Source organism: Arvicanthis niloticus, chromosome 6 (assembly GCF_011762505.2).
Source record: "Arvicanthis niloticus isolate mArvNil1 chromosome 6, mArvNil1.pat.X, whole genome shotgun sequence".
NCBI lineage: Eukaryota > Metazoa > Chordata > Mammalia > Rodentia > Muridae > Arvicanthis > Arvicanthis niloticus.
The window spans coordinates 51,040,514-51,065,886 of NC_047663.1; the positions used below are offsets into that span (position 1 = coordinate 51,040,514).

Here is a 25,373-nt window from a genome sequence, read left to right on the forward strand (position 1 = left end):
GGTAATAAGTTGTGTGCTCGTTCCACTTGTTTGCGATTACGTCAGTGTCTGTGGGAAACAAGCATTTAAAAAGTGTCGTCAAATAAAGGCACGAGTGACCGGTCCTTACCTAGAGCTTTTTCTAATCCACTAAATAAATACAGGTCTCAACACTCCTCACTTGAAAATTTTGAACACAAAATGTTTCAGAATCCAAAAGTGGGCATCACAATGGAAGCCACAAACAGAAACTCTTATACCTGAGTTCATATACAGGGTGCAGTGGAGATTCGAGCACATGGAAGCCGTCCTGTCAGGATGTGAGTATGAGACACGTGTATACGGAGGCTGATGCTGTTTGGACTGCCTCAGATTTTTTTGTGACTTAATTCACTGAAATGGGTGAGCTCCTGAATGTAACAGTTCAAAGTGACTTGTCTATTTCTGTGAAGTTTGCCATGCTCATTCACTTCCTAAAAATACCTTTAGTAAGTCTGGAGAGATTGCTCAGTGGTTAGAGCACAGGCTGCTCTTACAGAGGACCTGGGTTTGGTTCCCACCACCAACATGGCAGCTCACAACCATCTGTAACTCCAGTTCCAGGGGATCCAATGCCCTCCTCTGGTCTTTGGCGACACGGAATTCATGTAATGCTTGTCTAGATAAACAAGCTAAGATATACACATAAATAAAAAATCAGACTTTAGCCAGGTGTAGCAGCAGTGCACACATTTGATCTCAGTACTTAGGATGCAGACACAGATGGACCTCTATGAGTTCAAGGCCAGCCTTATCTACATACTGAGTTTCAGGACAGCCAGAACTACACAGTGAGACCCTGACTCAAAAAAAAAATCTTTTTAAAGAAAAATATGTAAATGAAATATACACATTAGTTTCATGTTTAGACTTGGTCCCATTACAAGATATCTTATTAAGTGTGCTGTGCAGTTTTATATCAACTTGATATAAGCTAGAGTCATCAGAGAGGAGGGAGCCTCAACTGAGAAAATGCCTCCAAAAGAAGGGGCTGTAGGCAAGCCTGTAGAGTATTAACTAGTGATTGATGGGGGAAGGTCCAGCCCATTGTAGGTGGTGTTATCTCTGGGCTGATGGTCCTGGGTTCTATAAGAAAGCAGGCTGAGCAAGCCATGGGGAGCAGCCAGTAAGCAGCACTCCTCCATGGCCTCTGCATCAGCTCCTGTGTCCAGGTTCCTTCCCTGCTTGAATTGCTGTCCTGGCTTCCTTCAAATAATGGGCTACAATGTGGAAGTGTAAACCACAATCCCCTTCCTCCCCCAACTTGCTTTTGATCATGGTGTTTCATCATAGCAAAGGTAGCCTACATTAGACATTAAGCATTAAAAATATTTCAAAATCTGAAAAAAAAATCATGATGTCTGAATCACCTGTACTCGTAAACAATCTAAATAAAAGATACCCAACATGTAGTCTATTAGACAATCCTTAGATTAGACAATTTAAGGTATACGTAACACAGTTAAAAAATGTCAATAATCCGAAAGTCTAAGATCAGTAACAACATGAATTGTTACCTCTTAAAAGGCCTCTCTAGACATGCTGATGTGGGTGACCTGTGAAGTCGTGAGACCACATTGATTGCCAAGGTCTGTGTTGCTGACAAAGGCAACGTCTGGGTTTTTGGTTCTATTGTAGCCAGGACTGTGTTGATATCTGTGGCCCATGTTACCGCCAAAGGCCATGCAGATGTCCGTGGTCTGTGCTGTTGCCAGAAACCATGTGTAAGTCCATCCTGAGTAACAAAGCAGATTCAAGGCCATCTTGGGCTACATGAAACCCTGTCTTAAAACAACAAATACATACATACTCATATACGTACATACATCCTCTCAGAGGAGGCAAAGGCAGGTGGATCCCTGAGTTCGAGGCTAGCCTGGTCTACAGAGTTCCACGACAGCCAGGGTATGTAGAGAAACCCTGTCTCAAAAACAAACAAACAAAAAAAACATGAAGAAGGAAGAGGAGGAGGAGGAAGAAGAGGAGGGGAAGAAGGAAGAAGGAAAAAGAAAGAAAGGAAGAAAGAAAAGAAAGAAAGAAAGAAAGAAAGAAAGAAAGAAAGAAAGAAAGAAAGAAAGGAAGGAAAATTGAGCCAGGGGCAATGGTGGTATGTGTGCCTTAATCCCAGAACTCTGGAGGCAGAAGCAAACAGATTTCTGACTTTGAGTCCAGCCCAGTCAACAGAGTGAGTTCCAGGACAGCCAGGGCTATACAGAGAAACCCTGCTTTAAAAAAAAAAAAAAAAAGACAAATCTAATCTGGCAAGATGGCTCACCAAGTAAAGCGCAGTTACTGGCCTGACAATCTGAGTCTGCGCCCTGGTGGAGGGAAAAAACTGACCCCTGAAACCTGCCCTCTGTCACCCTCTGTCACCCTCTGTCGCCTATACACATATATGCACACACATTCACACATACACACAAATAAAATATTATAAACACATCTATTTTCCAAAATGAAAAAGATTAAGAAGCGTCTCATTGCGTGTGCTATAGTTTTTTCAAATCTCTTTCACTATAGCCAAACAGAGAACATCCAGATTGCTGGCTGTCTCTACAGTCAGTCTGTCACAATCAATACCCTAACATGGTCTCTCTGCAAGTTCCACTGTGCGTTTATACGAGGCCATGTAAACAGTGGAAATAACCTGTTACCGTTACAAAAATAGTTTCGGTCTTGTGACCCAGCTCACACTTTAAGAACCAATGTCCTCAAGAAGCCAAGAGCCTGTGTAAGATGTCCCTTGTAGAGCCATTTGCCATGAGAAAGTGGAGCCAACATACCTGTCCCTCAACAAGGACTTTCAGCCTCCTGGGAGCCACACAAAAGTGACATTTCTGTCACTTAGCATGGGTTAACACATGATGCTTGTGTTTTTTGTGGGAGGGGGAAGAAAGATAATAAATAAGGGACAACTTGAAACTCGCCATTTTAATTTAACTCTTACCTTTCCACCAAACAGGAAGAGAACAACATAAGCCTGCGTATCTAGAGAGCTGTGCTTCGTACATGCGTGTGTGGTCACCTATGCATGTTCATGTGGAGGCCAATGTCAGGTGCCTTCTTCTGTCATAGTCCACCTTAGTTTTGGGGGCATGATCTTTCACTGGCCTGGGACTTGGTGACTTGGCTAGGCTGGCCCTGTGCTCTGGGATCAACTGTGTCTGCCCTTCAGTTAGGGCCACAGATATTTGAATGGGTTCTGAGGATACAAACTCAATTCCTTCTTTTTACACTTAACCTGCTAAACCATCGACTTAGCTTCTACACACACACACACACACACACACACACACACACACACACACACCTCTTGGAGACAGACGCTTGCTAGGTGATTCAGGCCAACGTCAAACTCACTCTGTAGCCCCAAGCTACTCTCAAACTTTTAATTTTCCTGCCTCAGTCTTCCAAGTATTTGAATTATGTGTGTAAGTCACACCACCTGTCTGGGGATTTATTTATTTATTTATTTATCTATTTATTCCAAAATGAAGGTTTATTTCTGATGTCTTGACCTGAAGCTGTGGTTTTAAACCACAGGTTGCAAACACTGCCACCTATAGGTGAGTTAAGATATCAACACCCTGAGGACATAGGGACCCTTCCTGTTTAAAAAAAAAATTATACAATGAGAATCTGTCTCAAAGCAAACAAACAGAAATCTTTTGTAGAAAAATATGTAAATGAAACATAAATTAATTTCATGTTTAGACTTGGTTCCCATTACAAGATATACCATTAAGTGTGCTGGCTAGCATCCCTTCAACTTGATACAAGCTAGAGTCATCAGAGAGAAGGGAGCCTCGGTTGAGACCCATGGTCAAGCTGACTCCCACAGTCGCCTCTGCCTTGCATGGCACATGTTCCAAGCTTCAAGAATCCCTTTCCTCATAAAATCCCGACAACAAACCGGAGTATGAGCTCACCAAAGGTCACCTTGGGGAACCAACACGTTTGTTTTAGATTTATTTATTTTATGTTTATGAATGTTTACCAGCATGCATTTATGTACACTATGCCTGTCTTGTGCCCAAAGATGTCAGAAGAGGATACTGGATTCCCTGGAACCGTAGTTACAGGCAGTTGTAAGTTACCCACATCGGTGCTAAGAATCAAACCTGGTCCTCTGTGGGAGCAGCAAGAGCTTTAACCTGCTGGGCTGTCTCTCCAGCCCCTGGAAAAAATGAGTTGATTGGGCTTGCTTACAGGCTGTGAGTGAGGGCTCGGTGGCGGCAGCACTGGGGAATCCTCACCCAGCATGGATGACCGCTTCTACACACACACACACACACACACACACACAGACAGATGAAGCTCCTCTTCATTTAACTTCCTTCCACCCACAGCCTATAGACTCCACCCGAGATGCCCAGGCCAAGAGCGATCATGGCAGAACTGTACAGACTCAGCTAGGAGCAGCAGGACTCTCAGGTGGGACCACAGGGGCTCTGTCCATCCCCTCCTACAAGGGAGGCATGTCAACAGTCAACAAGCCCAGATCCTCAAAGTCTCTTGCAAACTGACACCGTTGATCTAAGAAACATGGTGGCCATTTTGCTCAAAGAATATCTTTCTCCAACAAGCACCCCTCCAACACACGCTCATGGATACACATACGACACACGCGCGCGCGCACACACACACATACACACATGAAGTATGCATTCACACACACTATACACACAGACACACAAAGACAGACACTTATGCACACACTCATGCACACACACTACACACACACAATGTCATAGAGAATAATATTTCAAATCTAATTGTGAGAATTAAAACACAAATAGCAGATGTACCTGCTGCCTTGAAACAAAACCTAATAGTTTGTGCAGTGGAACCTGCGGGGAAGAGAGACCAAAACCAATGTGATCTGCATGCTGGTATTTGTGAGGGGAAAGACTTAGAGTCAAGCACCTTACATTTTACACATATCACATGGAACTCCAATGATGGTCCTATGAAATATGTACCAATAATACTAACAACTACCGGAATTCTTTACATCCGGATGTCACCGTCCTGTGTCTGAGGTGAGGAACTGTCAACTGCTCTCTCCTTACAGAAGACACAATTAGACTTGAAGAGATGGGGCTGGAGAGATGGCTCAGTGGTTAAGAGCACTGACTGCTCTTCCAGAGGTCCTGAGTTCAATTCCCAGCACCCACATGGTGGCTCACAACCATCTATAATGGAATCCGATCCCCTCTTCGGGTGTGTCTGAAGACAGCTACAGTGTACTCACATATATGAAATAAATAAATCTTTTTTTAAAAAGACTTGAAGAGATAAAATCATTTTTTCAAAGATGCACAGCCCCTAAATGGTGGGGCAAGGACACAGGCTTTCTTAGTGCATGATTTGTGGCCTTTTAATTTTTTACATTTATTTATTTATTTGGTGGGGGTGTGCTAGTGTGCAGAGGAAGTCAGAGGACAACTTGAAGGAGCTGGGAACGAGTTCTCTCTACCATGTGGGTTCTGGGAATCAGACCAAGGTCATTAGCCTTGTCAGCAAGCAGCTTTACCTACTGAGCCACTGTTACACACATGTGCACACACACACGCACAACTTGTACTTTTCAAACATTATGCTCTCCTTGTTTATTTCTGTATCATAAGTCAGGACAAGACCAACAGATGGTAATAAAAAGGAAGGAAAAACACAGAAAAAAGATAGAAGGAAAACATGAAATTATTCATGGGATGCATTGTCTACTCTGAACCCTACAGGCCAAGGCAGGGCCCTGGGCAGGGCTAGGACTCCTGGAGGACTCAAGCTCTCGACAATGTGCAGGTCTTTGAAGCCAGAACCGATGGAAAGTTTCTCTCCCAGAAAATTCTTACTACCTACACATCTTACAGATGATAATTACCTAGAATGAAAACAAAAACTCACAAAACTAAGTAATAAATCAAAAAACCTCAGTCAGTAAACGAGTCAGTGAAACGAACAGCCAGTTCTCCAAAGACGAAGACCACCAACAAACACGGACGAAGTTCAACCTCACTGGACATCGGAGACGTGCAAGTCTAAACTACACTGAGATTCTATCTCAGCCCAGTGGAAATCACAGTCATTAAGAAAACAACAAGCTCCATCCACTGTTTGGCTGTCGGTGTCTGCATCTGTCTGAGCTAGCTGCTGGCTGACAGGAAGGGTTTTGGGCCCTGAAGGAGATAGGAACTCCACAAGAAGACCAAGAGAATCAACTAACCTGGACCCTGGTGGCGCTCAGAGACTGAACCACCAACCAAAGAGCATCACAGACAGGCTGGACCCAGGTCTCCTTGCATATATGTAGCAGATGTACAGCTTGGTCTTCATGTGGGTCCTGAACAACTACAGTGGGGGCTATCCCAAAAGCCGTTGCCTGTACATGGGATATGTTCTAGCTAGGCTGCCTTGTCTGGGCTCAGTGGGAGGGGATGCACCTGTCCCCGCAGAGACTTGTTGTGCCAGGGTAGGGGGATACACAGAGGGCACCCCACCCACCCAGAGGAGAAGGGGAGGAAAGGTGATGGTAAGGACTGTGGGAGGGTGTGGCAGGGGTTAGTGAGCAGGATGTAAGGTTAATTAATAAAAAAATTAAAATTACACTATAAAAGTAATCAGAAAAAATATAGTTATATGATGAATTTTAAGTTTTATAGTGTTTTAGTGATTTATATAAATATATCAGGAAATGTATTATACACTGTGAAGCTCTGTGTTTGTGACCTTGACAGGACCTTAGTCACCCAGGGGGTAACCCTTCTGGATCACCTGTGAGGGATTATTTAAACTACACTGGTTTGGGGATGTGCCTGCAAGGGATTATCTTGATTACGTTATTGAAGTGGAAAGCTCACCCTAAAAGATGGTAGCACCATTTTCTGGTCTTGGTTCTCAGACTACATGAGACAGAAAAAGCTAGCTAAACAGCACCTACTGATTTCTTCTTCCTGCCTGAGGATGAAATATGACCAGTGGTTTCAAGCTCTTGCTGTCTTGACCTGACAGGTCAGGTCAATGGGATGAACTTTCAAACTGTACCAAAATAAATCCTTTTTTTTTTTTTTTTTTTTTCAGAAGGAAGGAAGGAAGGAAGAAAAGCAGAGAGACAGAGAAAACAAGAGCAGGCCTGGAGCGATGAGCCAGCGGTTAAGAGCACTTGTTGCTCTTTCAGAGGACTCAGGTTCTTTTCCCAGTGCGCACATCAAGTGTCTCAGGGAACACGACTGGTCTCTGAGGGCCCCTGCGCTCAGGGACACACATCCACAGATGCACGCACATCTGCAAAGATGAACAGAAAATAATGCAGACAAGGTGCTGAGACAAAGGAAACTTATATACTACTGGTCCAACCCCTGAAGACAGTATGAACAATCTGCGGAACACTGAAAATGGATGTACCACAGGCCCAGCTACAGTGCCCCTAGGTATTTACCCAAAGCACTCTTAAGCTAACATATTATAGAGACACTCACAGTCACACCCATGTCTATTGCACACAATTGACAAAAGCTTAGTTATGAAATCAACTTAGGTGACTCTGAACAGAGGAACGGATAGGAAAGTGGGATAGTGCAAGTGTTGTGTGTATGTATTTAATCAGTCTCAGAAAGAAAAATAGCACATATTTTTATGAATCCTGGATTTCATATAGATATTATATGACATGAAAGTTGAAGGATAACGATATAAAGAACAGACAGGTCTAATGAGAAGCAAGGAAAGTGAAGAATTATGTGGAGAGTATGCTCAGAGTTCACTACATATTTGTACAATGACCTGAACGTACACCGAACAAACAGTGATTTTTTTTTAAGAGGGAGGGTGATTTCCTCGAGGCGCTACCGCTGCGCTGGAAGAGGTTTCTGTGGACGCTAGAGGGCAGCCTCCACCCATCCAGCTCTCCACAGCGGCGCTCACAGAACCCAGCCCGCACAACACAGCACACTTCAGCTTGTGGGAGGCGCGGGCAGTCAGGGTAGGGTTCGAGAGAACCACCTCGACTTGGAGAGCACCCTGGAAGTGGAAGTTAACAGGGTATTGGGATCTGAGGTTGGGTGCTTCAAAGAGATGTGCAATGTCAGCGGAGCTGGAAGCTAGGGAGGCCTAAAAGAGATACTGGTGCATTCGCAGACATGGGGGCCCTCGGCCCGACTTCCTCCGAATGCAAGAAGAGGGACCTGACTTGGTATCCTTAGATCAAGAGGTCGGAGGTCATGGGGACGGAGAGTAGAGGTGCGAGGTGCACGGGGATGGGCTTACTGCACACTACCCAGGTCCTTCATCCTGCTGCTTGCCTTTCCGCGTCTGTTAGTTTTGTTGGTGGTGTACTCCGTATCTCACCGGGATCCAACGTCAACCAATGGGCATATGTTAACTCGACTCTATCAGGTACCTGTACACCAAGATCTGCTGTTTTAGTTCATAAATGGCTGAAGCCTGCTGAGACAAGTGTAAACCACACAGATGAGCTATAGGACTGTTTCAGAGGTGAACTAGAGCCAACTTTTCTGCCTTGCCAGAGCTAATTTTGCACAATGCTTCCGTCCTGCGTTGAAATTAGCTGTGGTGGGGAATGATGGTGAGCCATCTCTCCAGCCTATTAGTCCTGGGTGTTTGTTTTTAATTATCACCTCTGGCTGATATTGCAACTGTCTACCACTCTGTTTTTGCAAGTGTTTTAGTCTCAGGCATGTCCCTAAAACTCTAAATCAAGAAACTTTGGTGGGGCTGGGCAGTGGTGGTGCACGCCCTTAATCCCAGCACTTGGGAGGCAGAGGCAGGTAGATTTCTGAGTTCGAGGCCAGCCTGGTCTACAGAGTTGAGTTCCAGGACAGCCAAGGCTATACAGAGAAACCCTATCTCAAAAAAACCAAAAAAAAAAAAAGAAAGAAAGAAAGAAGAAAGAAAGAAAGAAAGAAAGAAAGAAAGAAAGAAAGAAAGAAAGAAAGAAAGAAAGAAAGAAACTTTGGTGGAGCTGGAGAGATTGCTCTGCAGTTAAGAGAACTGGCTGCTCTTTCAAAGATCTGGGGTTCAAGGTTCAGCACCTACATGGTGGCTAACAACCACATGCAACTCCAGTTCCGAGAAATCTGATGCCCTCTTCTGGCCTCCACAGGTACTTCATGTACATGCATATATACACATGGTCTTGGGCATTGCATGGATACACACACACACAAGCACCACATGTACACACACAAGCACCACATGTACACACACACAGGAGTTTGAAAGACAGCACGTTGTTATGAAAGAGAAAGAATCTGAAGCAGCAAAGCAGACGCAGGGCAGAGTGAATACACGCCCTCAGAGCGAGGCACAATGGTGCACTTGGGGAAAGGTGAGCCAAGGTGGGAATGAAAGCAGTATGAAGTCATGCTGAGGCCCTAAGGAAATACAAGGCAGCCTAGAAAAACACAACAGAGAGACTTACTGAGACATCTGCAAAGACATACTTTATTTGCTTAACATGTTAGGGAAGGGAGAAGACAGGTGTTGACATACCTTTGAAGATTCTGCAGAATTTCTCTGGGTAGTTAATGGCTTCAGACTGAGAGGCCTTTATTTCTTGAGAGTGGGTCTGAAATTAACTCATGACTTGTCTTTGGCAAGATTCTCCTTGCATAGAATCATGACTGCTAGCCACAGCTATATTGGGACGTTTGACACCAGGGTGAGTTGAAGGGGAAGGAGATTAAATGAGGAAAGCTGAGAAATCTCCCTGAAACAACCAAGTGACAGGTAGAGAGAGGACAGAGGATACACATACAGCAAACGTAAGATGAAGGCTATTTTGTCAACCAGAACTCCTCTCAGGCAACACACACACACAGATTCCTTTGGGAACATGAGGCCTTCATTCTCTTCCAAGCATGTCAGGCACAACAAAACCCTGTCACTAATGTTCAAGTGAACGGATTGGGTAGAGGGCCTTTTCTTTTGCTAAATAGTGGTGGTTTAAGGAAACCGAGTTGAGAACAGTGTCCAGTTGGTGCTTGCCTATTATGCCCAAAGCCCTGAGTCGGATCTCCAGTGCACATGAACTGGGAATGGTGGTTTGAGACTATAATCCCAGCACTCTGGAGGCAGGAGGTTCAGATGTTCAAGGTCATCCTCAGCTACAAATGGAGTTCATGGTCAGTCTGGGCTATTTGAGACATGTCTTAAAAAGAAAAAAGAAGAGAGAAAGAAAGGAAAAAAGAAAGTAACTGTGCTGAACTTGGGTGGAAGGATTTGGTGATCTGGGAAAACCAAAAGCCAAAACAATATGTTCATTATGGCTGGAAGATTTTGAAGCTTAAAAAAAGAAACGGAGGGAAAGGTTAACTAAAGTATCCCAAAGCTAAGCAGTGGACAGGATAGGTTATAACTTTCTAACGTTTCAGGAGATATTGAGGCAACTCTCTGGTTCTTAGGAATGGTGAATCCTGTCCCCACTTTTCATAAAGAACAACAACAATTTAGGCTAGACACATGTACAGACCCCTGTGGAGACAGAAAGGAAGAAAAGGCCAAAGGAGGATTAAGACTGGAAACAACTTTTGTGATTTAATTTAGTACACTAAAATTTCTCAATAGTTCATAAAACTGCCTCATCACTTTCAGACGACGACCGACACACACTCAGCGGATGGGCAGAGGAGGCCCTGTCCCTTCATCTGATCTTAGGCTGGGAACAGAGCAGCGGAGAGAGAAGGCTGCCTCCAGCCTCCACACAGCACCTGCCTGGTTTGCAGATCACTCGCTACAGTGAACACTCTGGTGCCGGAGGAGGTGGGAGCTCCGGCCAAAGGTCTTCTGGCACTCTTGGCACTCGTATGGCTTCTCCCCAGTGTGAGTTCTCTGGTGGATGGTGAGCTGGGAGTGCTGGCTGAACGTCTTCTCACATTCGTCACACTCATAAGGTTTCTCTCCAATGTGAATCTTCTGGTGAAGCAGCAGCTCAGAATTATCCCAGAAGGTTCTTGCACACTCATTACACTGATGGGGTTTCTCTCCGGTATGTATTCTCTGGTGGACGATCAGATGAGAGGTCCGCCTAAACGCCTTCCCACACTCAAAGCATTCATAGGGTTTCTCCCCAGTGTGAATCCTCTCGTGTCTCAGGAGCTCCGAGTTACCCCTGAAGGCCTTCCCACATTCTTTGCACACATAGGGCTTCTCCCCAGTATGAATTCTGATATGTCTAATAATCTCTGAGTTCTGGCCAAAAGTCTTCCCGCATTCACTGCATTCATAGGGCTTGTCCCCTGTGTGGATTCTCTGATGCCGAATAAGCTCCGAACTCTGACCAAAGCCTTTCCCACACTCGTTACACAGATAGGGCTTTTCTCCTGTGTGGATTTTCTGATGTCTGATGAGGCCGGAGCTGTGCTTGAAGGCTTTGCCACACTCACTGCACTCGTGGTATCTTTCTTCTGTGTGAATTCTCTGATGCTGGATGAGCTGTGAACTAACCCGAAAGGTCTTCCCACACTCATTACACTCATACGGTTTCTCTCCAGTGTGGATTCTCTGGTGCAGAATAAGGGCCGAGTTCTGACTGAAGGCTTTACCGCATTCTTCACATTTATAAGGCCTTTCTCCCGTATGGATTCTGTGATGGTGGATCAGATGTGAGCTCTGAATGAAGGCCTTGCCACACTCAGTACAAGCAAAGGGCTTCTCTCCGGCGTGAATTCTCTGGTGCCTTCGAAGGCTGGAGTTGGTCCCGAAGGTCTTTCCACACTCTTTGCATTCGAAGGGTTTTTCTCCACTATGGACTCTCATATGCTGGATGAGATGTGAGTTCTGATTAAAAGCTTTCCCACATTCTTTACATGTGTGAGGCTTTTCTCCCACAGGAGTCCCCTGTGCTTTAGTAAGCTCTAGACTCTCCGTGAAGTTCTGGCCAGAGGCAGCACATGCGCTGTCCCTCTCGGCTGTAGCACCTCCATGACACATCAGTACACTCGGGTTAGGACTGAAGCCTCTTGGACTCTCACTGGTTTTCTGGTCTTTCTCACCTACGGACGACTTCTTGAAGATAATTAACCCTGATGCAAAGTCTCTCTCCTGAGGATACATCTGTTCTATAATCTCTTTTGAGGACTCTCTCAAATGTCCCTCTAATATGTCTTCCTCACTTGCTGCTCCAAACTCATGGCCTTGGTAAACCTCCTGTGCAAGTTTTTCTAATGTTGGCCCATGTGGCTCAGAGTCTTCAGAAATTTCTTCCTTGGGCAGCACCTCCTTTTTCTCAGTCCCCATATCACAACCTGAAACGAGAGACGGTGCTCATGTGAGGTTGATCTGTGTCCTATCTAAATGACATTGCAGGTGGACACAGAGCCTAGACATGGCACTGGTTAAGACTTGGGACTGTGCCCTTACCCCAGGCCTGAGTCTTTTACCACAACAGACCAAACAACAGTAGGACCTAGGAGAGGCATTGCCTTGCCAGCCTTGGCACCCTACAGTCTGCTACTGATATTAAAAAAAAAAAAAAAAAAAAAAAAAGGGACCACCTGCTGAGCTAGCCTTGACACCTTTTGGACTGCTATCTCCTAACCCAGCCCCTGGGCTGAACCAAGAAGAGACTCTGGGGGGCGGGGCTTCCCCTTTATATGTGAAAGCAAAATATTAAACTTTGGGCCTTGATCAGAGAACTTTGTCTTGGCCCCACATTTTTCTCGCCCTCCATTCCCGTTCATTCCCAGGCTTCCTCTCAGATGAACCCAGTTCCCGTAGCCACTGGTGGCTACATGGGACAACCCCGCCAATGAGGCAATGACAAACTGCTGCTGTCGGCATGGTGGATACTGACTTAAAGGAGTGAGAAAAAACCATCAGAGGCAGAACATCTGACAGCAACAGGAAGGGTGTGGTGCAGAGATACTGGCAAGAGTTGTGTGGCACTGACAGAGTTACAGGAGAACTCAAAGTGATAAAGAAAGCACTTCGGGGAATTAATGGCCATATTAATCAAAGGGTGTATGAAAAGGATTAGGAAAAACCAAAGTGATAAGTTAACAGAGATAATGTTTGAGTGTAAGATGAAAGAGCCATACAGTGTTTGGCAAGAGGATGTATTCTTATTTGCATTACCCAATAGCCCCATAGAGCAGTGCACAACGTAGGGGTTACCTACTCAAAGGGTTGATAAGGCAGCCTGTAATCAGCATGAGAGTAACTTCTGAGCCCCTTACTTTTGGGTGAAGTGAGGGTAAGTTTGCTGGACTGCACTAGCGTTCTGACTACCCAAAGAGCCCTTGCAGGATTAGCTCTACACTGTTGGCCAGCTGAGCAAAGACCAGGCTCACTTTCTTATCATTTGGAATTCACTTCTGTGGCAGGGATAGTAAAATTCCCAGGATTATTATATTAGAAGTAGGCCTGACTTCATATGATAATGTATGTATACTTAAAAAAAAAAAAAAAAGAGTTTCATTATGTCCAATCAAGGCTCAAACTCAGGATTTTCCTACTTCTGCCTTAGGATTATAGACACTATGCCTGAATATAACTTATTTTTTGAAACAGGGTCTCTCTGTAGTCCTGGCTGTCCTGGAACTCACTATGTAGACCAGGCTAGTTTTGAACTCAGAGCCCCTGCCTCCTGAGTGGTAGGATTAGAGGCATGTACCAACATACCTGGCAATAAGATTTTTTAGGCACCATGCCTTAGCCAAGGCATTAACTTATTTCTGTATTGCATAAAAGAAGTCCAGAGGCAGGCATTCTTGGTTGGTTTTCCCAGTCTTAAGAGCATGCTGGCACATTCTTAATTAAAGATGATAGCCAAGTATGACATCATGCCCCAGTAACAGACATGCAACAGTACCATGTGCTTCCCTTTGCCTGTCACTATCTCATCGGCCAGAGTCTGGTCAAAGGACTAAATGTGTAAAGGAAGGTGAGGTACACCACACACACACACACACACACACACACACACACACACACACACACACACACATCACTAAATAAATCCAAAAGTGACCCTCATGGGGAATAAGCAGGGCAAAGAACTTCATCCTTAAAAACAGTAGATTTGGCTGAGTGGCAGTGCACATCTTTAATCCCAGCATGTGGGAGGCAAGTCAGGGGGATCTCTATGAGTTCAAGGCCAACCTGATCTACAGAGTGAGTTCCAGGACAGCCTGGGCAACACAGAGAAACCCTGTCTGTAACTGCCCCACCCCAACCCAGTAAAAATCTTTTTTTTTTTTTTTTTTTTTTTTTTTTTTTTGGTTTTTCGAGACAGGGTTTCTCTGTATAGCCTTGGCTGTCCTGGAACTCACTCTGTAGACCAGGCTGGCCTCGAACTCAGAAATCCACCTGCCTCTGCCTCCCAAGTGCTGGGATTAAAGGCGTGTGCCACCACTGTAAAAATCTTAAAAAAAAAAAAAAAGTAGACTTGTGGAATGATTTGAGGCTGAGGAGTAGCCTCTGTTCAAATCAGAATATCAGGTAGATGCATACAAGTGGCCATTTAGTAGATGAACTAGAATCAGTAGACGTGATGGTTACGGGGCTAGTGTAGTCATCCAGGCTAAAAGAAATGAGGTGGAGGCCAGCAGTGGCAGTGGGAATGAAGAGAAATAGACAGGAGGAATATTTAAAAGGTCAAATTCCATAATCCACTCAGTGTGTGACAGCAACTGTAAAGAAGAGATAGGCTGGCTGGAGAGATGGCTCAGTAACATTTTTTAAATATAACAAAAATCCAAGAGAGTAGGAATCAAAGAATGTGTCAGATTACATTTAAGTTGAGGGGTGGTAATGGGATGGATAATGATGCCCCAAGATCTGGATATACTGAAAGGAGAGCTATCTTAGTTTAAGCAGGAAGGTGGTGAATGAACTCTGTTTTGGACAAGATGGGTTTTGAGATATCTATAGAGTCCATTTTCAGACTGATCTAAAAGCTTAAAATAGTCAATACTCTCGACACAGATTTGAGAGGACCAAGCATGCGTGTAATGTGAGAACCATCAGACATGGAGACAGAACCGTGGATCTAAAATTAATGGTGAGAACGCTGCCTATCAATTCCTCCTCCCTCATCCCCTCAACATCTTTCTACCTCTCTTTCCACCTGCTTTTTGGCTAAGAACATTAGCTTGTATGGCACATAACAGGTTAACAGGTCCTCTGGCTTCCAGATGAGTCTAAACAGAAGACCATGGTTGGAGATGCTCCTGATTCCTTCCTGTGATACTGCCATGGGCTGTTGCTGTCCCTCAATTAAAAGTCCTCTCGGAATCTATTCTACCTGATTCTTCAACATTTTGCTCATTCTTATCACATAAAATTACCCTCTTGGCAACTAAAATTAACCTAACTTGAGTAGATTATATGTTTTTTATTCATTGTCTATGAATAAAGAGGTAGGTGGAGAAATCTGCCATTAAGAGAAAAAATGGTTAGTGAAGAGTCACAATAGAGTCACGGAAGTCACCACGGTTGTGAAAGGGAACTGTAAAGCATCTCATGTTACCAGGTATGGTGGGATATGCCAGGAATCCCAGTACTCTGAAAGCTGTGGAGGACTGTGAATTGGGGGCCAGCCTGGACAACTTAACAAGACCTCGGCCCCCTCATTTAAAAACAAACAAACAAACAACAACAAAACCCTGGGAATGCAGCCCAGTGATATAACACTTACCACAGTGATATAACATTTACCACAGCATGAAAGGCCCCAGAATGGGTTCAGTAATTTACAAACTAGAAGCTGTCTACTGGGACGATAAAGGAGCCAGAGATGAAACAGAAGTATAGTGTGTAAATATATTTTTTTATTCTCCTGATGCAACTGTCATCTCGGAGGCTTACTGTCTCAGTCTCCTACCTTAGGCCTAGTCCTGGAAGCTTCTACCTCCATATAATCTTATCTAGGCCTAGAATGTTTTCAGTTTCTGAGACTTACTGCTGAATGACCTCACCCTTTCTAGTTCTGGCTGGCTGGTTTAACTCAGCTGTTCCAACTCAAACTCCCCTCCAAGCCGACTGATTCAATCTGATTTCTCTCTTGGCCTCCGACTGATTTGCTCTATTTAGCCTCCTACTAACTTTGGCAATGTGTTCTAATCTTCTGGCTCCTTCTCATTCGCTGGCTTGTTCTGTCTTCTCTGTCTGTCTAACTTGTTCTCTCTCTGCAACCAGTATCTCTATAACCGTCTGGGTAAAGCTGCCTTCTTTTTATCTGCACTGCACCTCAAGTAGCTTCCCTTTCCTCTCTCTTCTTCTAAGAGTTGGGCAGATCCTATTCTGTCAAATCTTTCTCTGATTAATCACTTTGTCACTTGATCAGACATCACTTCAAAGATGGCTACTTCCTTCTACAAACTAACTTTACCTTCATTGTTTGGGATTAAAGGCATATTCTAAGGGTGTGTCTGTATTCCTGCCAGAGGAATTAAAGGTGGGTGCTAAGGGCTGAGCACCCACTAGAAAGTTTTTGTTTTTTTTTTTTCAGTAAATAACACAATCTTGGGGTTCACAGTGTCATCAAATATCCTGCAACACTAGTGACGGTGACTGAGAAGTCAATTTGCTGCAATATGACGACGGGGTTATAAGGTCATGGATTTTCTCTGGCTTAAATATGTTCATATTAGACTTAAATGTTCATTCATATTAGAAGGGATGGTGTGGGTAGAAAGACAGGGCTTAAAGAGTAAGAAAACACTGGAACATCGAAGAACTAAGAGCCCGAGAGACGGGAGAGACTGGAGGATGAGCCAGGTGCTGAGAGAAGGAAGTGATTTTGCAGGTGACCTTCCTCTGATCTTTTCTCCATCTAGCTTCCTAATTAGCCACAAGAGGTTGCTGACCACCACCGCCCTACCTGGGGCGATGCCTAGCATAAGAACATGGAGTAAGGAAAGACCCCAAATCTAGATTTCTCCTTTTTTTTTTTTTTTTTTTTTTGTCAAAATCTGTGTAAGGATACATACATCATGAAGTTGTGACTATCTTTTCTTTGGAAGTATGTAAGTCTGGCTGGCCTAGAACTCACAAGATGGCTTCAAATTTACAGAGATCTGCCTGTCTGCCTACCGAGCACTGGGGTAAAGGCACACATCGCCATGCTGAGCTAGCTGTTGCTATCCTCTCTGTCCATGGCACCATTTCATTTGGGAAGAACTGTCTCGCATAAATTCCCTTACAGGCTTTAATCACTTAAGAGGATGAGGCAGAAGGATCATGGACTGAAGCCAGTCTGGATCACTTACAGGATGCTGTGTAAAATAAAAGTAGAGGAGAATTACTTATTTCCACAAGTGAATGCCAATACCCAGCCAAGAACAGTTTTCAGGAGCAGGTATTTCAGCATCTATGTACTTCCCACCTCCCTCTGCCCTTCCTTTTCAAATCTTCATGTCTTCTACAGTTGCTTATCTCATAGTTTGGGTCTTGATGAATTTTTTTTCCCCTCAGAGTTCTAAAGATTAAACCCAAGACTCAACCACTAAGCTATACTTCCAACCCTTCCTTTTTTTTTTTTGAGACAGGGTCTCAGTATATAGTCCCAACTGGCCTAGAACTCTGTATGTAGACCAGGCTAGCCTGGAACTCATAAAGATCTACCTGCCTCTGCCTCCCAAGTATTGGTATTAAATGCGTGTGTCATCACACACTGTTTGTTTCTTCTTTTATTTGAGACAGGCTCCCACTAAGTTTTCAAAGTTGGCCTCCAACTCACAGTGCTGCTGTTTCAGCCCCCAGCGTACCTGGGATTACAGACAATCAGTGTCACGCGTGGATCACCACCTTCTAGGGTTTCTTTTGTTTTAAAGGAAGTCGGCATTTGGAAAATCTACATCTGTACAACCAGATATGGAAAAATCACTTGATCAGAGTGAAACAAGACAGAATAAAAGTTAGATATAGGAGCAGGGTATAGGATATAGGATCCCCATATCGGTGATCCCAGAACTCAGGAGGCTAAGGCAGGAAGATCGAAAATTTGAGGCTAGCCTGGGCTACAATGAGCCCCTATCACAAACAAACAAAACTCACATTATTACATTTACTTTAAATTCTGCCAGTGACACAATAAGAGCGTTAGTTCTAGGTGCTGTCTCACAAAGAAATCAGAGTCACTTTCCACTTAGTTTTCTCAGAAACAAAGACACACGTGAACCCTCATTCTCTAGGAGAAAGCACCCAGAGCCCAGATGCACATTCCCAAGTGTTTCCTATCTTTGTCTCCCATCTCTTAATCTATAATCTATAAGGAGCTATATCCCTGAAGGTGGAGACTACCATCTGAAGACAGAGGCTGAACACAGTTGGTTTTCATGTTGAGGGATGACAGACAGACCTCTACCAGGTCTCTACGGCTTAGAACAGGGCCCTCAACTCTGCAAACCTGACTTGTCTTTGCACTGCACTGTAGGAGAAAAGTCTCAGAAACCTCATTCAGAAAGCTCTGACCTGCACAACTATTAACAGCAACTAATGAGAAGTGCGTATTTTTGAGCCAGGGTGAGCCAGGTTCCATTACTCATCTGGCCTGAGGCCCACCTCCTCCGGAAGTCCTCACTAACTTCTGCAGGAAAGAGCCCTCGGTCCTGTGAATCTGGTTTTCCCCCAACCCCTTTCTCACCTTTCCTTAACTAGTTTCCGTTACTTCCTGTTTGCTACTCTCTCGGAGGCCTCCAGAATGAGTACTTCCTATGGCTCACAATGCTTTCCTAATCGAGCCTGTTTCCTTTCCCCACATCCTACCTCACATTCTCCAACAACAACCGGCAGCTGCAGGTGTGCCCACTGTCCTGCAGGCCAAACACTGTCCATTCTTCAAAGTTTCTCTGCCTTTGGAAACAGATCGTTCTCACTTCCTGGAATACTGCTGCTCACCTGTGCACTTAGCAAACATCTTCGAGATGCAGCTGATATAGAGAGTCCTCCTCCATCTTCTGATCTGCAAGCCCCAACAAGCATTGCTTCTTCATACAGATATTATGCCACTGTATTCTGCATTTACTTTTCTCTAAAGCAGTGATTCTCAACCTTCCTAATGTCGCTTTGACCCTATAATACACATGTGGTGACCCCCGACCATAAAATTATTTTCATTGCTACTTCAGACCTATAATTTTGCCGTTATGAATGGGAATGTATATATCTGTGTTTTCCAAAGGTTTTAGGTAACCCTGTAAGGGGACATTCAACTCTGAGAAGGGTTGTACCTCACAGGTTGAGAACCACTGCTTCAGACTATGACCAAGAATAATGTTCGACTTATCTTGTTAATCTCAGTGCTTAGCACATTTCTGATACCTGGTAAATATTAAGTGGAGTTTGTGTGATATCTGAGTGACAAATCTTCGGTTGTTTTGAAGGTTAACTAGAGATTCCATTCATCATTGTCCCCAAAGAAACCAGAGAAGTGTTTGACAAATAACTGATATCAATTTTTTATAAAAATAAGTTGTTAGCCGGACATGGTGACACTTAACTTTAATCCTAGCACGTGGGAGACAGAGCAGATGGATCTCTCAAAGTTTGAGGTCAACCTGAACTACATAAAGACTAGCCAGAGATATGTAGTGAGACCCGATCTCAAAAAAAAAATCAAACTAAAACAACAAAAAAAGTTCTTTCTCCCAAGACACTATTATCTTCCTCCTCCGGTACCGGGGATCAAGGGAACTCTGTCAATTCTGTGCTCAATTCAGTATCCTTTATGATTATTATTATTACTCTTTAATTTATATGTAAATGTGTGTTGCTACTTGAGTTATAGACGTGTATGCACATGAGTTACAGATGATATGAGGCACCTGACTGAGTTCTGGGACCCAAACCAGGGTTCTCTGGAAAGGGCAGCAAGTACCGCTAAGCCTTCTCTTTAGTCCCAATTCTATCGTCCTTCTTTAACCTTAATAAGCCAATGTCTTGCCCGCCAGCACAGGTCACAACATGCCACGGGGCCCTCAATTTTTGCCTGCTATTCGTTCTAACAGTATACTTAGGGAATGGAATACCAAAGAAAGAAAAAAAGAGAGAGAGAAAAGAAAAATAGGTATAGGTCCTAGGCATGCCCATGTCGGAGCCTGCTTCTCCAGTTTCCCTGGCTGACAAGGCCTGGAAGCAGAATTAGGCTCCGTCCCTGACAGCCAGGCTCCACCCTCTCCGTGTGCGAATGAGTGGGAGCCCCCGGTGCCATAAAGTCCAAGGTCACACAGCAAACCCGAGTCAGGGGCGGGCCTACAGTCAGGACTCCGGCTCTAGGCCGGGAGCCCCACGCCCTCCTCCCCCGGCCATGACGGAACCAGAGAGGCCTCACCGCTGGCGGATGCCGCCCACGCTCACTCCGCTGGGCCCGGGGCGCTGCACCGCGGCGCGCACAGAACCGCAGCTGTTGTCTGCTGTCTCCGGCGACCCACACCGGCCACTTCCGGTGCCGGGCGGCACTGCGGCCAATCCGCGCGAGCCGCACTCGCGGGAGGAACAGGTGGCCGGCAGGCTCACGCCCCCAAGCCCGTCCCAGCTTTCCCTTCTGCTGCTCTCGCCCTAATTCACCCCATCTTCGCCGGGCAAGAGCCGGTCGGCTTGCTGGAATGTCCCAGTGCACCTCGCGAAACCCACTGTGTCCCAGACCACTGACGCTCAGGGTCCTCCCCGATTCCTAGAACGGCTCTGGGGCTGCACTTCCGCCCCGCAGCAGCCGCTCTGCGCGCCCCTGGCTTTTCCTTGGGCTGGAAAACTTGAAGCTCCGCAAGTCTCCACAGGGACATGTTGAGCAGCTGCGTTTGTGCCTCACCTCCCGCTTTCCAGAGTCTGTCAACCCATGCTCCTAGATTTAGGGTACGCTAAGAGCGATGGGGAGACCTGCTTTGAGGTCAGGAAGGCTTCAGGGAGTGATGCTTTGACAAAAATCTCAAGGTTGAGTGTGATTTCCGTAGCTTGTTCAGGCAATAAGAACTGCTTTACTTGCTGGCTTTCCTCTCTTGACTAAATTTGGTTTTCTCTTAGCTCAGTACGCATGTGACTATGAATATGGCGATCCTGAAATGAGCGACCATGCCCAGTGAAGTAGACCTCTATGTGGGGAAGGGTAGGTTGACATCTTAAGCTTTGCTGAAGCTTTAAACCTTATTTGCCAGAAGTGGTAATACATTCCTTTAATCCCAAAACTCAGTAGATAGAGGAAAAAAGATGTCTTGAGTTTGAGGCTAGCCTGATCTACATAAGGAGTTCCAGGAGAGGACTACACAGTGAGACCTTATCTCAAAAAAAAAAAAAAAATCCACCTTATTGCAAGTTACATCCTTTGAAGATTGTAACTTAGGACCATAAATGTACCTCCAATGACACCTAAGTGTAGCTCTCCCTTGAGAAACCTTGGGGTTGCACACTGTCCTCTCTCCTGGTAACTATTTCTGTATTAGTTTGCTTTCTGTTGCTGTTATAAAACAGCATGACCAAAAACAATATGGTGAGGACAGGGTTTATTTGGCTTATTCATCCCAATCAGAGGCCACAGTGAAAGAAGCCAGGTCAGGAGCTCAAGAAGAACCTGGAGGTGGGAACTGCAGCAGAGGCCATGGAGGAGCACTGCTCACTGCCTTTTGAGACTCCTATTCAGCTAAGTCACTGCCAGCCGGGGGTGGCACCACCCACAGTGACCTGGGTCCCCCCACATCAATCACTAATCAAGAAAATGTCCCACAGAGTTGTGTACAGGATAATCCAATGGAAGCATCCTCTTGATTGAAGTCTCCTCAGCTGACCCTGGCTTGTGCCAAGCTGACATAAAAACTAACCAGGACAGTGTCTGAACAATGAAGCTACTTCCTTTGTTTAATACTGGATCATTCTGAAATTTTTTTCTGTGCTGAAGTCATGGTTCTGGCTTCACCTGATTAGGGGTCCCTAAGGAAGAAAGGGACAGTGTAGGCTGCTGCTGGCTGTACCCAGCTGTGTCTCCTTGTAGCCGCTGACACTAGCAGACTCAGGATCCCAACAGAATCGAGTTTATAGGTAAGGGTGAACAGATTTATTCTTGAAAAAAAAATAAAATTGTAGGACTAAAACCTTGAGCATACTTCTAGATTCTCAGAGTAAATAAAATAATAAAATAATAAAATAAAATATCAACTGCTTTGCTCTCTGTTTCCCTTCTTACCGGTGAAACATCTGGGACAGAGAGCTTCAAGCCCAGGCTGCCTATCTTGGTCTTTGAGGTTAGATCTATGCAGCCTAGGTTGGCTTAGAGCTCCTGGTCCTCCTGCAGCAGCTGACAGTGCAGGGATTACAGCTGTGGGCCACCACACCTGGCTCCTCATGTTTTAAAATCACATTCCTCAAATTAGTTTACAACTGTTTCAGATTTAGTGCTGTTGTAGTTTCAGTCACCTGTGGGCCATATCCCTCATCTTATTTGGAGGCATCTCAAACTTAAATGGCTTTATGTTAGGATGCTAAAAGAAATGATCTTAAGGTTTGAATGGCCTCTGGGTGTTTGCCACTTCTTCTCTCACAGGCACATAGCCAAGGATAGGGGCACTCTATCTAACAGAAGGAGCTGGCTCAGACAGCTCTCTCTTCCTGTTAGCCACTCTTTTGATCCCACCACCTGTACACACTTCTTGTCCTTGTCCATCCAATGTCTCCATATTCTGCGTTTCTCCTATCAGCTAGACTGACCTCAGAATAGCCTCCACTCCCAACGTTACATGATGCAACACAAAATGCACCTTGCTTTAAGTGATGTGACTATCTCCTAAGGACAGATAGCACCAAGAGAACAGGCGGCTTTCCTTGAGCACCTCTCTATGTATAACTTGTCACCCACCCCTCTGGGGCCATTGGCAGGGTTGGGTCCTAATGTGTTAAATATAACACTCCTGTCTCATTCTTGTACACTAAGGCAACTGCGGGTGCTGCTGAATCAGGCTTAACTGAGTCGTTGGTACCCAACCCTACCTCCAGCTGTGAAGATGTAAAGAATTCACCCAAAGGGCAATTCCTTCTCCAGACTTAACTGTCATATGAGGGAGACCAGAGGTACCAGTTCTGAGCCTCACCCCCCCCCCAAAAAAAAAACCTCATGTCTTTCCCATGCTTAGATAACCAGATCCTCTGACTTCAGAGGTAGTTTGAAGGAATGTTCCTTGTCATCCAGGTACACTGTGCCTGTGGCTTACAGGTAGGACCAGGGCCACTCCAGCTGCAGGGAGTTGGAACCACCTAGGAACAGCAGTTTCTTCTTCTCTTCTTTATTCCAAACACAGTCATATTGGGAATTGGGCCTTCATCATACAGACCCAACAGAGGCTGACCAGTTGAGTTCACAACACCATGCCTCATCTAGCTCAATTAAATTCAAATTGAATTTGAGACAGGAGCAGGAGGTGGTCCTTTTTTCACTAGTCCTTTAAATTTTTTATTTATTTTTATTTTGTATATATGAATGTTTTGCCTGCATGTATGTTTGTATGTGCATCACGTTTATCTAGAAGCAGGCATTGGATCCCCTTGAGCTGGAGTTACAGTTTTGAGCTACCTTGTGGGTTCGGAACAATGACCTTGTCTTGGAAAGAGGTGGGGTGTCTAGGAGAGGAGGAACGAGGAAGGGGAGAGTTATGGTGTCTTCTGAGAGGTAATAAGGATGAGAGAGAAGAAGTAGGATGCTCCGTGACACTCAGCACCTGCCAAACTAGGCTGTGTATAATGGCAGCTACCACTGAAGTCTGTCACCCCAGAAGGAGACAGATTTTCTGGAGGTAGAAGGTAAGGGTTTGAAGAACTGTGTGTGTGTGTGTGGGGGGGTATAAGATTATCTGGTATGGAATTCAGAAAACATGCCTGAAAGAGGAAGAAACTGTTAGTTACCCTTTGATTGATGTGTTTTCTCCTTATGCCTCAACAATGAGACAGTTCCCTGGTTGGGCACCAGGGGACAGCAAGAGACTGTGAACAGGACGCATTCCGACCATTCGGCTGGAGAAGTGGATTAAACAAGAACAAACTGAGTCTTGGGGTATTTGTCAATCTGATGCAGCTGCTGTTTTGTACAGATGAAATGGTTTCAGCCAAGGGTTTAGCATATCAATGAATGTATAAAATCCAGGGGATAAGCCAGGTACAGTGGTACCCCTTCTTCCTGTTCCTCGGGAGGCTAGCTGGAGTCCAGGAGTTCACGAGTTCACGATCAGCCTTAGCAGCACCTCAGCTATAACAATGGTAAGTGGAATACCACACCTCTAGGAGACTGTTTTTTAAGCAGTATTGAGGCATAAACCCGGGGCCCTGCACTTGCTAGGCAAGCAGGCTCCCACTACAACCTCCACCCTCTAAAGTGTTTCTTTGTGTCCACTGACATGTTAAAGCTAAGGTATTCATGCACACAAAAAGAAGGAGGAGGAGAAGGAAGAAGAGGAGGAGAAAGAGGAGGAAGAGGAGGAGGAGAAGAAGAAGACTCTACCTGTGGATGTATGATAGCTTCGTCATGGGTGCTGCCCATTGTTAGATCTCAGGGTGTGGCCGCTATTTGTGTCAATTAACACAATGGACGGAGAAGCTGACTTATCACAGGTTCTGCCACCTGCTGGGCTTGCACTGGAGATGGAGCAAAGAAAATGAACTGAACCACATGGTAGAGCTTGTGGCCTTCATGGAATTTCTACAAAAGTCACCAATTTCCCCAACAGATTGGTGTTTGCTCTGTGTATAGACATGCCTCCAATGGCACCTGCCTCGGTGCTCCTGGTGGGGACCTAATGTTCATTCTACAGAATCATGTGATGAGTTTTGGACTGTTCTTCTGGTTTTGTTTTAAATAACCAAATGTTCTGTGGGCGTGTTTGCCATACTTTGCAAGTTTTTCATACAGATGTTTAATTCTTAAGTCGCTGTGTTCTCTCCTGTTACTTATTCGGATTTTCAAGGATTGCTTTCTGTATTCTCAAAAGAGAGGGAAGATGCATTTGAACTTAGCACAATTCCCAGGCTTCTGTGGGCTGAGGGTGGCCATGTGACTTTTGGAACCTGAATGAGACAACCCCTTCAGGGGATTTCCTGGATCGACAAGGGACAAAGACCTTCCTTTACTTCCTGCCAGAAGGCGGTTGTGAAACAGATGCTCCACACTGGATCTGAAGACAGTCCTAGAACTCTAAGGGTGTCTGGTGGCAAGCTAGCAGCATGTATGGGCTTCCTAGGCACCAGAACTCTCTACTGCAGCTTCTGAGATGAGAGAAGCATAAACCTTATAATTGTCAGTTCCAGTTTCTTCTACTTGTTGCCAAACGCAATCAAACTGCTGCAGTATTCTAAAAATGCCCATTTAGCTTTTAAAAAATACTTTTGTAGGGCCAGACATAGAGGCACACGCCAGTAACACCAGC

General features: G+C 45.0%; 1 protein-coding gene across 3 annotated transcripts; it reads right to left on the minus strand.

Moving 5' to 3' along the window:
• Positions 1–9,460: 9,460 nt before the first annotated feature.
• On the minus strand, positions 9,461–20,678 carry Zfp3 (ZFP3 zinc finger protein). Of its 3 annotated transcripts, XM_034507788.2 has the most exons (3): positions 20,309–20,678; positions 18,877–18,940; positions 9,461–12,281 (listed from the first exon to the last, which is right to left on the minus strand). In XM_034507788.2, the coding sequence occupies exons 2-3, from the start codon at positions 18,893–18,895 to the stop codon at positions 10,762–10,764; spliced, it is 1,539 nt and encodes a 512-aa protein (XP_034363679.1). In that variant the 5' UTR covers positions 18,896–18,940; positions 20,309–20,678; the 3' UTR covers positions 9,461–10,761. The 3 variants fall into 3 exon arrangements, with proteins under 3 accessions (XP_034363679.1, XP_034363680.1, XP_076792535.1); XM_034507789.2 differs by lacking the exon at positions 18,877–18,940 and having other exon boundaries at positions 20,309–20,675; XM_076936420.1 differs by lacking the exons at positions 18,877–18,940; positions 20,309–20,678 and adding an exon at positions 17,745–18,841.
• Positions 20,679–25,373: the final 4,695 nt, after the last annotated feature.